General features: G+C 37.1%; 1 protein-coding gene across 1 annotated transcript in view; it reads left to right on the forward strand.

Moving 5' to 3' along the window:
• Window positions 1–15,714, forward strand: part of LOC126203000 (mucin-5AC-like) — a 437,052-nt gene extending 421,338 nt beyond the window's left edge. The window contains exons 9-11 of the mRNA XM_049937198.1: window positions 2,267–2,395; window positions 9,466–9,577; window positions 15,313–15,714. Of these exons, the coding sequence (XP_049793155.1) occupies window positions 2,267–2,395; window positions 9,466–9,577; window positions 15,313–15,659 (588 nt within the window). The 3' untranslated portion in view covers window positions 15,660–15,714. The remainder of the gene's footprint in view (window positions 1–2,266; window positions 2,396–9,465; window positions 9,578–15,312) is intronic.
• Window positions 15,715–16,780: the final 1,066 nt, after the last annotated feature.

The raw sequence follows: 16,780 nt of genomic DNA on the forward strand, positions 1-16,780 counted from the left end.
ACACAGTTAGTTTATAGCTATTTATTGAAAGTTAATTATTAATGTAGCTTTTAACAGCTACTTTCTACCAATATTTTCTTAATGATTAAGCTGACTATAAGAACATACAAAGAGGATTAGTATAAGTTTTCTTAATGAGTAAGCTCACTATAAGAACACACAAAGAGGATTAATATATGTTCATTCAGTTTTCAGAACAAGGGTTATCATAAGGTTTATAAGATTGCAGTTTATGTGATTCTTCTGAATCTCTTTTGGGAAAAAGAACAATTTTTTCTGGCATATGATTTACCCCAAAAGATAATGACATACAGGAGAACTTTAGAATTCAGACTGCTCATCATCAGAAAGAGATTATACTAATGTCCTTCTGGTATTTATGATCAATGGATTACAACAATCCGTCACATGTGATATTGCTGCAAGTGGTCACTAGCCTGAACCCAGACACACGAATGGTTTTCCAAGTAATTTCAACCAATATTACGAATATCGCTGTATCAAAAAGTTCTCCTATGGAAGATGGTGTGTTGTGTTTAGCAGCAGTTGCAGTTGATTTCCATGTCCCCACAAATACTTGCAAAAAATAAATTTATAAAAAGAGTATTGTAATTTATTAAACTTGTCTTGAAATGCTTTTTTTGGAATATAATATATTACAAATTTCAGTGATGCCAAGCAGGTTGTGTTAGTCTTTTCAGTGTGCTAATACAGTTCAGTTATTAGCCCTTAGTTCCCTTTTCATTCATTAGTCTTATAGTTCAACTGCAAGTATTTACACAGTTTGCTTTACAATCTTGATGTATCTGCAGTAATGTTATCAGTAGAAGTACTGCTCTTTACCATAAGTTCTGTTATAAATTGTACAGGTGAGAGTTACAGCACGTGCAGTGACAGGGGTTCTGAGGATAAGTGTGTAATGGATTTGCCCTGAACATGTATATTAAAATGTCCACTAGATATTGTGGTATGTCATACTGTTTAGAAGTTAAAAACTTCAATAATGTGTGTTATTGTTCCATAAATAACTTTTTAATCAACTGGAGTCCAATATATCATGACTATAACTATGGACTTCCCATCAGTTCTTCTACAGCACAAGCCTCAAAATGCTAATGACGGCCAAACTGGAGTATGTGTATTTTATTACTTCTTAATATAAATGGCAACTTCATCCTCAACTTGCTTGTCAAAGCGGTTCATGGTCCCTGAATAACTATGAATTCTGAAGCAAAATTCTTATTCTACATGGATGAAGTGAAATGAAGTAAAACTACACACCAACACATGATATCTAGACAAATGAGTTGCTGTCAGACAGCCATATTGCCACATATAGCTGCTAACCAGCCAAGCAGCCATATTGCTTGTATGAATTGCATGTGCAACCCATTAGATTGCCTAGGATTTCCATGCAATCAGCTACCAGAGGTTGATCACTGATTTGTCTCCACATGCACGATGTACAAAGTAATTAATTGCCCATGTGACAGATTGCTGTGATCAGTCACTTGTGTGAGCAGCCCCTAACACATAAAGATTGTTGCTTAACATCTAATTCAGTTTACTTAACTGGGTGCTGTTATATATAATACTAAAAGTTTTTGACAGCTTGAGGGATGTTTCAGAACCATGTCTTTGTTGTCCAGTGATACTAGAGCTTACTGTTTTATGAATAAGACTTAAAGAAATGACCATGTGCTAAACATATAACATTTTTGCAATAAACTTTGCAACTTACATGCTTTGTAACGCAACACTCTAAGACACTGTATGACACTATTTTAAACTTCCTGATGGATGAAAAATATATACTAATTTGGGGCTCTAACCTTTCTGGGTCTGAGTCCAGGCCATTGCATGTACTCTGCTGCAGAGTGGAACATTGACTCGGGACATTTTCTTGCCAAAATAAGCAAACTGATACCCTAAGGTTACAAAATAATCAGGTTATTGTTTTCTGATTATGAAAGAGGGATTTGTACCACAGTAATATTCATTGTGTTTATAAGTAAGCAGTATAATTTCTAATCGCTCTGCATATTTTCTGAGAAGGAAGCAGCACATTAATCAGGATATAAAATTATCTGCAGGCATATAAATCACTTGTCATAACCATCAATTAACTATGGATAGGATTATTATTAATAAAAACTTTATTGAGAGTCTTATGTTTCATTTTCAAGTGTATATGAGTGCTGCATTGCAGTGTGCTACATGGTCTAATCATCTCAGGCTAACATTTTTTTTTCTGTTTATTTCACAGATAATCCACCGTGACTTAGCAGCTAGGAATGTGCTTGTGGATCACAATAAAATGTGCAAAGTTGCAGATTTTGGCATGTCTCGAAGTGTCCAGGATCTCGGTGATGTATATGAGCAGAGACACACGAAGGTGAGGAAAGCAGTTGTGTACATTATAGTATATATACTCGTTGCCATTTTGAGTTATATGACATGGGGAGGAAGCATGAGAACAACAATGTATTAGGCTTGGCTTCATTTTAATATTAGCTACACTTTTGTTCCTCAGATTACTTTTATTTAAACAAATCTATTCTTTTACTGTAGTAACGAGTGTATTACCCGTATTGATAATTCATGCATTGTATTTGTAGGGAATTTATTGATAATGTTTATGTCCCAGAAATAGTAAACAATTTAGAAATATATGACAGGCCCATGAAATCTTAAATTGAATTATATAATATGGCAAAGTATTACAGTTTGCTTGTCGTGTTGCTTTACTATTTACAACAAATTGTCAGCCAACAGTAATGGATAATTCTGACTAATTATACACCTCTGCCATTTCTCTCAAATTTAGTTAACTGTAAAAATATATAGTCCTTTCAGCTATTTTTTACAGTGTCTTCTCATGTAAGAATTTAGTGTATCTAAATTTTTACTTCAGTTTCTTAAATGTATTTTTGTTATTGATAGCAAATTATTAACTTAATCAGTCTCATCAGATGGAAAATCAGTATAACTTAAGATATGTGTGTGGTTCATGAGGCATACAACACATTAATAAAAAACATGGGTTCTGCAAAAGTCTGCTCTTGTCTTCTCAACAAGTGTGTGCCGCTCATTCTGGAGTCTGAGTGATCTGCCCTCCCTTTTATGCTTCCTGTAGTAGCTCCAGAAACTAAGTAGTATGTCACTTAACAGTTCTTATGTGTGTTTACTGTCAGTAGAGTAGCGTGTTGATTATTCAAATGGCGGTCGACCAAATGATTGCTTAACTGAGTTCTTACTTGATCATGCGTGCCATCCTCTTCCCACTGAGGTCTTGAGCCCTCCCCACACCTGTGAACTTTGACGCATTGTGTTATCTTGTGATACAGAATGCTTAAACTTACAGTTTAGAGAAAGATTAATCTGCAAACAAGTTATCTAATGGGTACAAGGTTGGTGAGTCAACAGTTATGGAGAGAAAGTTTGTATCTAAGCTTGATTGTACTGATGGATTGGCAAGTCAGAAAACTATGAAACTCGCCATGAATGTGGACCCAGATGATGCTGTTTACAGGTGATTTGCACAATGAAGATCACAAGGAGAGGCTATCGTTGGTCCCATTCTATTGAAAATGCAATTAATTATAATGAAAATCTTTCAGGGGCATCAAATTTTGAAGCAAGTATGGGCTGGTTAAAAGGCTTTAAGTCAAGACATGGCATTTGTGAGCTTCAAATACAGGGAGAAAAACAGCTCAATTTCAGCAGCTGATTCTATCAAAGTGGAACTGATGGACGAATTGAGGGAAGAAAATCATGTTCTCAAAAAAGTTTACAGTGTTGATGATATGGGCTCAGTTGGAAAGCTGTTGCATCACATAATAAATGAGGAAGATCTGGTCCTAAAATAATCAAGGAGAGTATCACTGCTTTAGCTTGTGTTAATGCTACAGATAGCCACAACTGCCTATGCTCGTCGTTGGTACAAGCAAGAAACTGCATGGTTTCAAACATGTTAATATGTCTGCAATGCCTATTGTTTGCACCTCATGAAGAAGCACATGAATGGATAATGTGAATCATTTATGGAAGTTTTTGTACCACATGTAAAGGCTTACCAGTTAAAGAATGGCTAAAGAGAGGAAAGATTATTGCTCCTTGACAATGCATCAACCCACACATCATAAAAGGGATGTTTCTTTCACCTAACACATCCTTTTTATTACAGCATGCAGATAGAGGTGGTATTGAAACTTTCAAGTGATATTACAGAAAAGAATTGTTATGGAAGTTATTGTTGGAGAGAGAAAAAGAGGGACAAAACAATGTTAAGAAGTCATAAAAATACTGACTTGAAATATTTTGGTCTGAGCTGCCAGAGATGGCAGTCATGAGGTGAGGTCTTGCCTGTGTGAGTGAGTGTATGTGTGTTTTCTTTTTTGAAGAAGGCTTTGGCCAAAACTTAACTGTGTAACAGTCTTTTTATGTGCCTGTCTGCAACCTCATGTCATCTTTATGGCAAGTAGTAATCAATACTTTTTCTGATATCAATATAATAGAGGGAAACATTCCACGTGGGAAAAATATATCTAAAAACAAAGATGATGTGACTTACCGAACGAGAGCGCTGGCAGGTCGATAGACACACAAACAAACACAAACACACACAAAATTCAAGCTTTCGCAACAAACTGTTGCCTCATCAGGAAAGAGGGAAGGAGAGGGAAAGATGAAAGGATGTGGGTTTTAAGGGAGAGTGTAAGGAGTCATTCCAATCCTGGGAGCGGAAAGACTTACCTTAGGATTACCCAGGATTGGAATGACTCCTTACACTCTCCCTTAAAACCCACATCCTTTCGTCTTTCCCTCTCCTTCCCTCTTTCCTGATGAGGCAACAGTTTGTTGCCAAAGCTTGAATTTTGTGTGTGTTTGTGTTTGTTTGTGTGTCTATCGACCTGCCAGCGCTCTCGTTCGGTAAGTCACATCATCTTTGTTTTTAGATATATTCAATACTTTTTCTTATATTTTTGATTTTGAAAGACATGTCCTATGATCTGAGCAGCAGGGGATAGTCTGAAGGACTTAAAAACCCTCACTGAAGTATGGTACCTTCCTTGCCTATGGGAAACAGACTTTCTTTGAATTACTGTATTTACCCAAGTACAAGACAATCATGATTATAAGATGACCCCTGCTTTTTGAAGAGGATTCTTGAGAAAAATTTATTTTTAACATACTCTGAGTAATCAAAATTACCAACTACTTTGCTGACATAAAATATCTGCCTAAAAAGTTAACATTATACCTAATCTAAATTTTCATTTTCCCATGGGAAATGTATTACCAGTCTCACACTTTGAATGAGGGGAATAAATTTGCTTTGCATACATATGCAGATAGCAGTAAGTCACTCAGCATACTAACAAGCAGTAAGTAGTACATAATTTGATGTATAGAAAACTGTCATGTAACTAACATCTTCCACTATCTTCCAACGGTGTGCAGAGTATAGATAATTAAAATGCTGCCTTAATTGGTATTTCAGTGAAATTGATAGTTATGGAATGGGATGAAGTTGCAGTACAATCCTGTGTATTGTTGTGGTCATAATATTGCTACACTCTGACTGATTGCAAGAAATAGCAATTCTCTTGTATGCAGTGGTTAATCTTACACAATTTTCTTACCATAGGAAGCTTGTAAATAAAAGTAGTATTATTTTTCATTTTGTATGTATTAATTTTGCTTTGTGTTCCATGCAGCTGGATACACTCATCACTATGGTAATTATTCTTACACAGTAAGAATATGATATTCATCACTACTGCTTATTTCTGAATTTATTGTCAGATCAATGTGCAGTGACAAAACGTCTCTCCAGTAGTATCTATAGTCCACACTTTTTGCAAACTGGAACTCATTATGACTCTTAGATTAATTTTTTGTTTATAAATAATTGAAGTAGGTTCTATTGATAATTTTATGAAATATATTTACAGTGGGATGTTTACTGGAGTGATGTTTTCTCACAGTTAATGCTGATCATTTCATTTGTCTTGTAGACGAAAGTCAGCGCATTCTAGATATGGGTGAAAGGGGATAGGTCAGTTATATTACAACACTAGACTAACAACAGTGATATGCTGACTATTTACAGATAGAAGAAACATAACAAATGTTACAACTTGTCATGACAGAAAACATACAATTTAGTGTGGATTGTAGCACTCATACCCTTAACAGCCATGAGTAAGTTACATACTGGAAAACAAAACATACAAGTTTAAAATGTTAGAACTTAATTTTTAGAAATTCTTTAACAGAATAGAAACAAGGATATAGTAAACATTTTTGTTTCAGTTTGGCTTTCACTTGTGTTGTTGAGCTGGTTATATACTGTAAGAATGAAGTGGCCAGCTCATTGCTTGTGAAAAGTCTGCATTTGTGTAAGATGTTTCAAGTAATGCTAATGCAGTAATTAACTTTTAATATCCATGTGCCAATTTTTCAACTGTTTTGAAAACAGAAAATCTTGGCAGATATAATACTCAGCAATGAATATTCAGTTCTGTATTAATTTGGTCCCTGAAGGAAGAAAAAGAAGAGTGGGGGTCTGAGTGGGGTACAGTTAAGTGAGGGGTGCTCCAGGGATCAGTGTTGGGGCCATACCTGTTCCTTATTTATGTAAATGATATGACCTCTAGTATTAAGGGTAACTCTAAAATGTTTCTGTTTGCTGATGACACTAGCTTGGTAGTAAGGGATGTTGTGTGCAACATTGGCTCAGTTTCAAATAGTGTAGTTCATGACCTAAGTTCATGGCTTCTAGAAATTAAACTACCGTATTTACTCGAATCCAAGCCGCACTTTTTTCCGATTTTTGAAATCCAAAAAACCGCCTGCGGCTTAGAATCGAGTGCAACGTAAGAGGAAGTTCTGAAAAATGTTAGTAGGTGCCGCCACAACTAACTTCAGCCGTCGAATATATGTAGCACTACACAGGCATGCTTTGCAGTCACAAAGATAAATACTGGCGCCAAACCTCTGCGCCAGTAAATAAATTTTTTTTAAAAAAGGTGGAAAACGAGCTTTTTTCTCCGCCCCGAGTTTCGGCCACTGCATTTTCATACATTATCCAACGAAGTAAATACAAATTCCGTATTGTTCATCTTCAAATGTAGCAGTCTTTCAATGTACTACGAAAATCCGACTGGCAAGACTGTTCGGGATGTTTGTCAATATGGCCAACTCTACGTTCTGAATTCTTTCCTACCTTTGAGAAGATATGGTTGCTAATAGTAACTTTTACGAATTGTGAATCACATGCAGTATTCTCTTCATCATAAGAATAATATGAATATAAACATTTTGCCATGTATTGTTTCGTGTTTGCTCCTATCTCATTTAAATCCTGTCTGCCTAATAAACTACGACACTAGATGAGACAACAGCAAACGCGGAAGAACGTACATATCATGTCATGTTCATATTCGTATTACTCTTATGCCTAATAGTGATACAGTCAGAAATAAAGCACGGCAATTGACTAGATTATTAAATCTAAGATGACTCTAGAGCGGCGACAGGCCGTAAACACTCATTATCAGAATGCGGCAAACAATGCATGACACAGTACAATGCGTTTTCAGCTTAGAGTGACGTAAACACCTATAACAAAGAGAACGACAGTTAACAGATCAAAGAAAAATAAGCAATCAATTCAATCCAGATGAAGCACGTGAAAAAGGAAGGGTACCGGTACCCGTATAAATATGGACGGAGCGCCTGAGGCATAGCAATGGCTACCTGGTAAAGCGTAACTGCTAAACTTATGACTCGAACCACACTATTGTAGCTGTATCGTCATTCATTTGACCTAAATTGTGTCTCATATTACAATGGACCAACTTTATTTCTGCCCTTGAATTTCGAGTCTCAAATTTCAGGTGCGGCTTAGATTCGGGAAATTTTTTTTTCCTTGATTTCGAGTCTCATTTTTCAGGTGTGGCTTAGATTCGAGTGCACTTTACATTCGAGTAAATACGGTAATGCTAAATCACAGTAAGACCCAGTTTTTACAGTTTCTGTCAGACAATTCAACAGAACCTGACGTTTTAATTTCACAGGATGGGCATATGATTAGTGAAACTAAACAGTTCAAATTTCTAGGTGTTCAGATAGATAGTAAGCTGTCATGGAAAGCCCACATTCAGGATCTTGTTCAAAGACTTAATGCTGCCATTTTTACTGTTCGAATGGTATCTGAAGTGAGTGATCATTCGACACGAAAATTAGTCTACTTTGATTATTTTCATTCACTTATATTGTATGGTATTATATTTTGGGGTAACTCTTCCGATTCTAAAAGGATATTTTTGGCTTAAGAATGGGCTGTTCGAGCAATAAGTGATGTAAGTTCATAAACCTCTTGTCAACCCCCGTTCATGAGTCTGGGTATTTTGACACTGGCCTCTCAATGTATATACTCCTTACTGTCATTTCTTGTTAACAATATTAGCTTATTCCCAAGAGTAAGCAGCTTTCACTCAGTTAATACTTGGCAGATATCAAACCTGCATTTGGATCGGACTTCCTTAACTCTTGTGCCTCCATTTTCAATAAGCTACCACTCAAATTCAAAAATCTCAGCAGTAATCCACACACTTTCAAATCGAAACTGAAGAGTTTCCTCATGGGTCACTCATTCTATTCTGTTGAGGAGTTCCATGAAAAATTAAGCTGTTTCTTGTTTTATTGTTGATTGTGTTTACTTAAACTTATGGATTGACTTTTTTTGGGTTCATAAACATTTTATTTTTATCTTTTATTACTTTTATGTTGAATTTTATGTACCGACACTTACATGACCTTGGAGATTTGCTTCTGAATTTGGTCCTACAGAACTTGACATATAAATAAATAAAATAGAAAGTATTATAAATATCATGAGATTATTCTCAATGTACCGTCATTAACATAGTCAGTCAGCAATTCAGACATGAAGAGAATAGCAGCTTTTGAAATGTGGTGCTAAGGAGTCTCATTGAAGATTGGGTTGGTTGAACAAGTAACTAATGGTGAGGTACTGAATACAATCGGAGAAGAAATATGGCGCATCTTGACTAAAAGAAGGGATCAGTTGATAGGACACATCCTGAGGCATAAAGGAATAACCAGTTGGTAATGGAGGGAAGTGTGAAGGCTAAAAATTGCAGAGGGAGACAATAAGCAGGTTCAAATGGTTGTAGGTAGTGGTAGTTATTTGGAGACTTCAGTAGTTATTTGGAGTTGAAGACAATTTCACGTGATAGAGTAGGTCTAGTGTAGGGAGCTGCATCAAGCCAAGAATTGGACTGTAGACCACAGATGCCAGGAAAACTGGTTATTATACAATTCAGGTTATAGCAATATGGTAAATTCTATATTTATTCAATAACTTGACAAGGTAATTACTGCAGGCAAAGATTTGTGATTTGACCCAAAATCATGGAAAACTTATATTTGCAGGGGGCTCTTCCAATTCGATGGATGGCACCAGAGTCCCTCTTGTACCGTATCTTCACGCATAAATCCGATGTCTGGAGTTTTGGAATTCTTATATGGGAAATTGTTACACTGGGTAAGTAACTGCTGATAATACTTTAAATAAATTTTTTAATTGTATTTTAATAGTCTTAGGGCAAGCAAACATTATCACAACCTGAATCATTTAACACTACCATTTCCTATGTCTCATTCAAAATTCATTACTGCATAACTTGATTAGCATAAATTACATTCACACAATGTATAACAGCTGCGGATTCTGCATGGTGTCTGTTCTTTTTGACATGTCCAAAAGGACAGACACCATGCATTCATATAATTAAATTACATTTCTTCAGCTAGTTAAAATAGCTATTTAAATTTATAATTGTATGTTATGCAGTGTAGAAAAACAGTTCTCAAATGGTTGTTGTAGTAAGTAGAAAAATTTACTCATCTTGTGCCGACACTATAATTGTGGCTTAAACATAGCTTTCATGTGGTCTAGAGGATGATATTAAGGTAAACTGTACTTCATGAAATACAGTTTATACATGGTACATGTCTTATTTGTGTGATGGAAAACAAATTTATGTATTTAAGATGTAGCAAGTGGAGCTATTCAACCTTGATGTGCCTCAAGCCAGTTCGTGATGAGATGATACTAGTAGCAAGTGAGGTGGTGCCTGCACACAGACACAAGCTGTGACTGGCAAACATGTGTAGTCGAAACAAAGAGTGGCAGTTCTTCTGGAAAGTGTGTAATTCTGAGGGAATTTTATAAAATCTCAGGGAATTCACATCAGCTAGATATGTGCGACTTTATTGTAATGATAGACACCTCACCTGTGACTCATCATGCTTTTCTTTACAGCCATGCTTCCATAGACATTCTGCAAGGGTCTATGAATATCTGTGATGCTCTGGTTTTTGATCAAAAGAAACTTGATGACAGCTCTCTGCTTGAAATGCACTTTTGTTACAGACTGTTATTTTGAGGGCTGTGTGTAATGCTGCTACCTATCGAAACTCGTGAAACTATAGGGGATGAAGCAGGAATATTCCATGATGTCCCACAACAAATTCCACATTTTTCCAACTGAAAATGGCCAAGGAAAAAGAAGTGTATTATATTAGTTACTGAGTACCTCCTGTAATTTAACATACTAATGATAGAACAAAATTTCTTCTTCTCTTGTTATTGTGTGGAAAAGCAATGAAAACATTCCATACAATTGCTACCTAACATTCTTTCAAGGTTATATTCCTTGTAAATATGGCTGTGCCTTTTTTTATATATCTTAAGAAATAATAAATCAAGGGAAATAAAAAGTTGGCTCTTTCTTGTGTAGCCGCATGACTCTGATGGAAGAAGGCAATGCTTTCTTCTATGTAACTCATGCCTTTGCGAATTGTAATGGGAAAATGGATGAGGGGTTGTCTATGGAAGTTCATTGTTAAGCATCACAGTTCACAACAGTTTCCCATATACTGTATGCCTTTGGTGTCAACATCATGCCCTTGAAAGAAAAAAAGAAAAAGAAGTTACAAAGGTGTTTATTGTGGCCGGCCACAAATATTCAAGAAGAGTAGCTGTATAAAGATAAATAAGAAGGTTAGCATTTGCATCTTCTTCAACAATAAGGTCATAAAAGATGGAGCTCAAGCTCAGTTGTAGCAGCATGAGCAAGAACTGTGCCAGCACGAGTATGCAAATTATCATTTATTCATTATCATTATTCTCTTGACAACCATCATTCCCTTCATTATGAATGCTTCTAGAGTATTGGATTTGTCCTCTAGCCATTACTGCTTAGCCATTTTGCACTTTATGACAATCTCTTTTTATTTTTTACCTATGTGATCCTCTGCCACCTTCCTTATTTTACCTCTCAAAGCTACCCTATTTTATTGCTTTCTCCCGTTTCAGTACAGCATTGCGTACTGCTGTCTTGGTACTCTGACCAATCTCTGGTTCATTCAGTTTTTCCACATCGCATCTCCTTAATTTCCTGTGACATATAAGCTTTATACTTGTGTGTGTTATCTTTTGTGTATGTTGACTACAGTAATGCATTCACTATGCTGTTCATGGCACCTTGCCAACATTCATATTTTCTTATTCATTATAGGACTACTCCTTCATTATTCCCGTCTGTCTTATTTTTATACCCTTGTAGTTACCTGAACAAAAGTTTTGTTCTTCCTGCTGCTACACTTCACTAATTCCCAATATATCTAACTTCAAACTATCGAGTTTCATTTTTACCGTCTGTAACCTGCCCATCCAACATGCCACACATTAACCCATGTTTTTCTTGATGATGATATCCTACTGGACATCCAAATCATTCAAATAGGATACTCCAGAATATTTTACCCAAGAGGATGCCATTTCATGATTAAGTCATACAGTAGAGCTGCATGATTTTGAGGGGAAAAACCACAGTTGTAGTTTCCCCTCTCTTTCGGTTTGCAGTACAAGCACAACAGGACCATGATGGATAAAATAACAAGGCCAGATCAGTCAGCCATTCTAACTGTTGCCACTGTAGCTACTGAAAGGCTGCTACCCCTCTTCAAGAATTACCAGAATTAGTCATGTGTCTCCACAAATACCCTTCCATTGTGGTTGCACCTATGATACTGCCATGCAAGCGACTTCACCTTGGCAGACTTGTAGTAATGGATTAATTAGCTTCATAAAATCAGCTCTGAAGATTTCTGTTGTCTATTGAGACTTCTTTTGTGATACTTTTCTATATTCGTCTAGCGATTTATTTGAAAGCAAATTATAAACATGTGCCCATTAATTTCACAATATTATGAAAAGGAAAGTTGCTACTCACCATATAGCAGAGATTCTGAGTCACTGATAGGCACAATGAAAAGACTGTCACAAATAAAGCTTTCGGCCATTAAGGCCTTTGTCAACAATAGACGACACACACACACACACACACACACACACACACACACACACACACAGAGCCTCCTTCTTACCCCTAACCAGTTGCCACTCCCATCATGCACTGGTGCTGTTGCTCGCACTCGTTTGAGTTTTGTGTGTGTGTGTGTGTGTGTGTGTGTGTGTGTGTGTGTGTGTGTGAGATCTGTTGTTGATGAAGGCCTTAATGGCTGAAAGCTTTATTTGTGACAGTCTCTTTGCTGTGCCTACCTGCGACTCAGCATCTGCAATATATGGTAAGTACCAACTTTCCCTTTTTATAATATTGTTACATTCCATCCTGGATTTTTCATTGTTTTAGTCCATTAATTTCCTTATACTAGGATCCGCAGCTGCAATAACTGTTTTGAAGGTTAATATTATTTAAAAAGCTGAAGGTGGCCAAATTTCTTAAACTTTAAACAGGTGAAAATATTTGTGTCATCATGAATACTGTTAATCTATACTCCATATTAGTGGAAGCAGCATGAATATGTGCGTGTTGACTCATATAATCACAACAATATTTATGCAGCCTCCTTGTTGCTATTTTGAATATTTCACTGTGTTTGTATTAACTCACGGAAGTTGTGCTCCAGTGACAATCATAGTCCTTTTGATGTCCTGGAAACCTCTTACCACATAACTTGGTGTTTTCTAGGAAGTGTTTTGTAGGTAGTGATTTGTAAATAGGTTTTAAATGCATTTCCATCAGTGCTAAATATTAAGATTTAACTACACTTTTTCTTCTGCCAGTTGTCAGTCAGACAATTACTCACAATAAATTTCATTTTCCCAACTTTAAATCTTTCTCACATTCCACTATTGCAATCTAGTGATAGATCTCAAATTGTGTATACAGCTGTCATGAAAGTGATTCCCAGCAGGACATAAATTATGGATGCTGCAACATCAAAGTAAGCAGTTTTTTCTTTGATGATTCGTAGTGTAAGTACAGGTCTACAAACTAAATGAAAGATGTGCAAGAGTGTGCCTAGTGACCATCTGTAGTATGTCGCAGCACTTCATGACCCAGGGTATTTGCATCTACCTGCATGCCTAAAGCACTGTGAAGTGCATGGCAGACAGTACTTACCATGGTACCACGTGTGAGGGTTTCTTTCCATTCCAATCACATATGGTGCACTGGAAAAAATGATTGTTTAAGTTTATCTGAGTGTACTGTGCCTTCATGATCCTTACAGGAGCAATACATAGTGAGCTGAAGAATATCTCTAGGTTTTTCATTTAGTACTAGTTTTTGAAATTTTGTAAGTAGACCTTCACAAGATAAATGGCATCTGTCAGTTCAAGTTTTTCTACATTTTCATGATACTCTGCTGTGAGTCAAACAAATCTTGATCTTTCTTTGTACACTGATCAGCCATAATGTTATGACCACTGACCTGCTACTGATATAAACCTGTCCGTGCAATAGCAGTGTCACCTGGCAAGGAATGACTGTTAGTCTGACACACGCACAGTGCATTAGTATCAGTTAGTGTGCTGTCCATGTCTATAATGGGGAAGATGTGCTACTTATCTGAGTTTGACTGAGGACAAATTATGATTGCCCAGAGGCTTAGCATGAGCATTTCACAAAACCACACAACTTGTCGGGTGTTTGAAGAGTGCTTTGGAGAGTACTTTCAACACATAGCAAAACCAAGGTGAAACCATGTACAGACATTATGGGGTTGGATGGCAGCCCCTCAGTACAGATATTGGGTATAGTAGGGTGGGCAGATGGTAAAACAAGACAGGCTGCAAACTGTGGCAGAAAAAACATAACACTTTAATCCTGAGCCAAGTACAAATGTGTCTGAAAACACAGGGCACCAAATACTCCTAACAATGGGCCTCCACAGCTGACACCAGCATCAACAACTGAAATGGGCTCATAGTCTTCAGCATCGAACAATGGCACAGTGGCAGAATGTTCCCTGGTCTGATGAATCCCACTGCCATCTACATCATGCCGATGGAAGTGTGTGAACCCATTGTCTTCCAAGGGAACAGCTCCGTGACACATGTAGTACACGGTGGGGACAAGCTGGCAGTGGTTCCATTATACTCTGGGGTGTCTGTGGGTCCTGTGGGCTTGTGCAAGGCACCACGATGGCCAAGGATTATTGACACTGGCTGCAGACCACGTAAACCCTTTCATGATGATAATGTTTCCCAACAGCAGTGGCATTCAAAAATGTTCAAAGGTGTGTGAAATCTTATGGGACTTAACTGCTAAGGCCATCAGTCCCTAAGCTTACACACTACTTAACCTAAATTATCCTAAGGACAAACACACACACACACCCATGCCCGAGGGAGGACTTGAACCTCAGCCGGGACCAGCTGCACAGTCCATGACTGCAGCGCAGCGGCATTTTTCATAAGATAATGCATGTGATCAAGGGATTCGAGGAAAACTGTGGAAAGTTCCAATTCAGTCTCCTTTGGAGATGTATAGAATTTTCCCAGTATCCTGCCAATGAACTGAAGTCTACCACCTGCCTTACCTGGTATTAATTTCCTGGTGAATTATGAAATAGTTTTGGGAGTTCTTTACACATGATTTTTGGTGGAACTGCTACTAGTCAATATCCCTTATATAAACTGCACAGACACATTTAAGCAATCATTCTTCCTGTGTTCCATGCAGTTTGGATGGGAAGAGACCCTAACGTGCTAAGTACCCTTTGCCATGCAGATCACAGTGGTTTGCAGAGTATGTATCTAGTTGTTGACTGGAATGTAGCTATATTGTTCATTAAAGGGGCGAAGTGTATGAAATTCTTCATAAAGCCTATTAATAGTTACTTGCTACTGGTACTGAATGGAAATCTATCTTGCTTAAAGTAAATCATTCTGCTTTGTGTCCCCAGGGTCAACACCATATCCAGGCCAGTCAGCTCGAGAAGTAGTCAGGTCAGTTCGAGAAGGTGGGCGTTTGGAGAGACCACCGCATTGCAGGCCTGAGTTTTTCCGATTGGCTTCTCGGTGCTGGCACCATGATCCAAGTCGCCGACCATCCTTTGGGGAACTCAAACGAGAATTAGCAGCATTAGTTGAGGACGTACGTTTTGGAGGAGGCTATGTTGATCTGGATGCGTTTGCAGACCATGGCTATTGTTACGGTAGAATACCTACTGCAGTACGACCTAGTGCTAACAATACTGCTGACACAACAACAACTGCTGAGGAATGTGATGCAGAAGTTATAAGTATGTAACTTAAGGTGTTCACAGAAGCAGTCACTTTCCTGCTGGTAACGATGATGATGATGACAATGATGGTGATACACTGCATATTGATAGGGATTTCTGGAAAAAGAAAGAATGTTGCTGTTACATAGCAAAGAGAATTCAGCTGTATAAATGTTTGCAGTGGGCAAAGAAAGAACATAAAATTTGCCTACTCTCTTTAAACGACACAAAAAATTTTTTGTGATGGGTACATATTTCTCTAACACTGCTGCTTAGGGAAAACATGTCTTGTAGGCAACAAGAAGTGCAGTCCATTTGAATGTTGTTAGTTGCTATGAGAAGAGGTCACACTATATTCCCTTCTGTACATTTTATAATCATTTTCATCAGAATGCAAGCAGCCATAGGTAACTGCTGGTGGAAAGTGGGGGTAGTTAGTCAGTGTGAAGCAACAAATGTCGCATTTCTGAAGAAGGGGCTGTTATATTTTACATATATTAAATAACTTAAAGACTGCAGCACTGAAATCAGAAAAGCTTCAGTGTGCATTTACTGCTGTCCAACTAAAATTTTGTCTTCCAAGATTTGGCATACTTTGGTGTATTTTTTAAATTACTTTTCAAGGCATTAGCTGTAACCACAAAATAACTTTATTTAAATTCAGTAGAATTTCTGTTGTGATTTGTAGAAGCAGTTTAAAGATAACTGAAAGAATGGTATCTCAGAAACTAGCAAACATAGAAAGAAATAATTTTTCAAAATTAAATTAAGAAGGAAGAATCAGTGAATAAAGTTTGTAAATTCTAGAAAGTCAATGAGGAGTTTTCCTCAACAGTATAAGGATCTAGAGAAATCCAGTTAAAAATACCAACAGTAAAGTAGTTCTTGATACAGCAAAAATTCATCGTGTATGATGATCGAGTGAAGTAATCTTATGGTGCAAAGGCACTGAATTTAGATGCTGGAACAGAGTAGAGCTATGCAGTTGCCTTCTAATCCAAAGAGTAATTTTATATCTGTTACAATAGTATGAGTTGTTGTAATTAACAGTATTCTTATTTTTATGTACTTGGCAGTAAATGATTTTGCCACAATTTGCACAGCTATATTATTGGATGCTACATACATTTGGTTCTTCTCTGTGTGA

The sequence above is a fragment of the Schistocerca nitens genome, chromosome 9 (genome assembly GCF_023898315.1).
Source record: "Schistocerca nitens isolate TAMUIC-IGC-003100 chromosome 9, iqSchNite1.1, whole genome shotgun sequence".
Classification (NCBI taxonomy): domain Eukaryota; kingdom Metazoa; phylum Arthropoda; class Insecta; order Orthoptera; family Acrididae; genus Schistocerca; species Schistocerca nitens.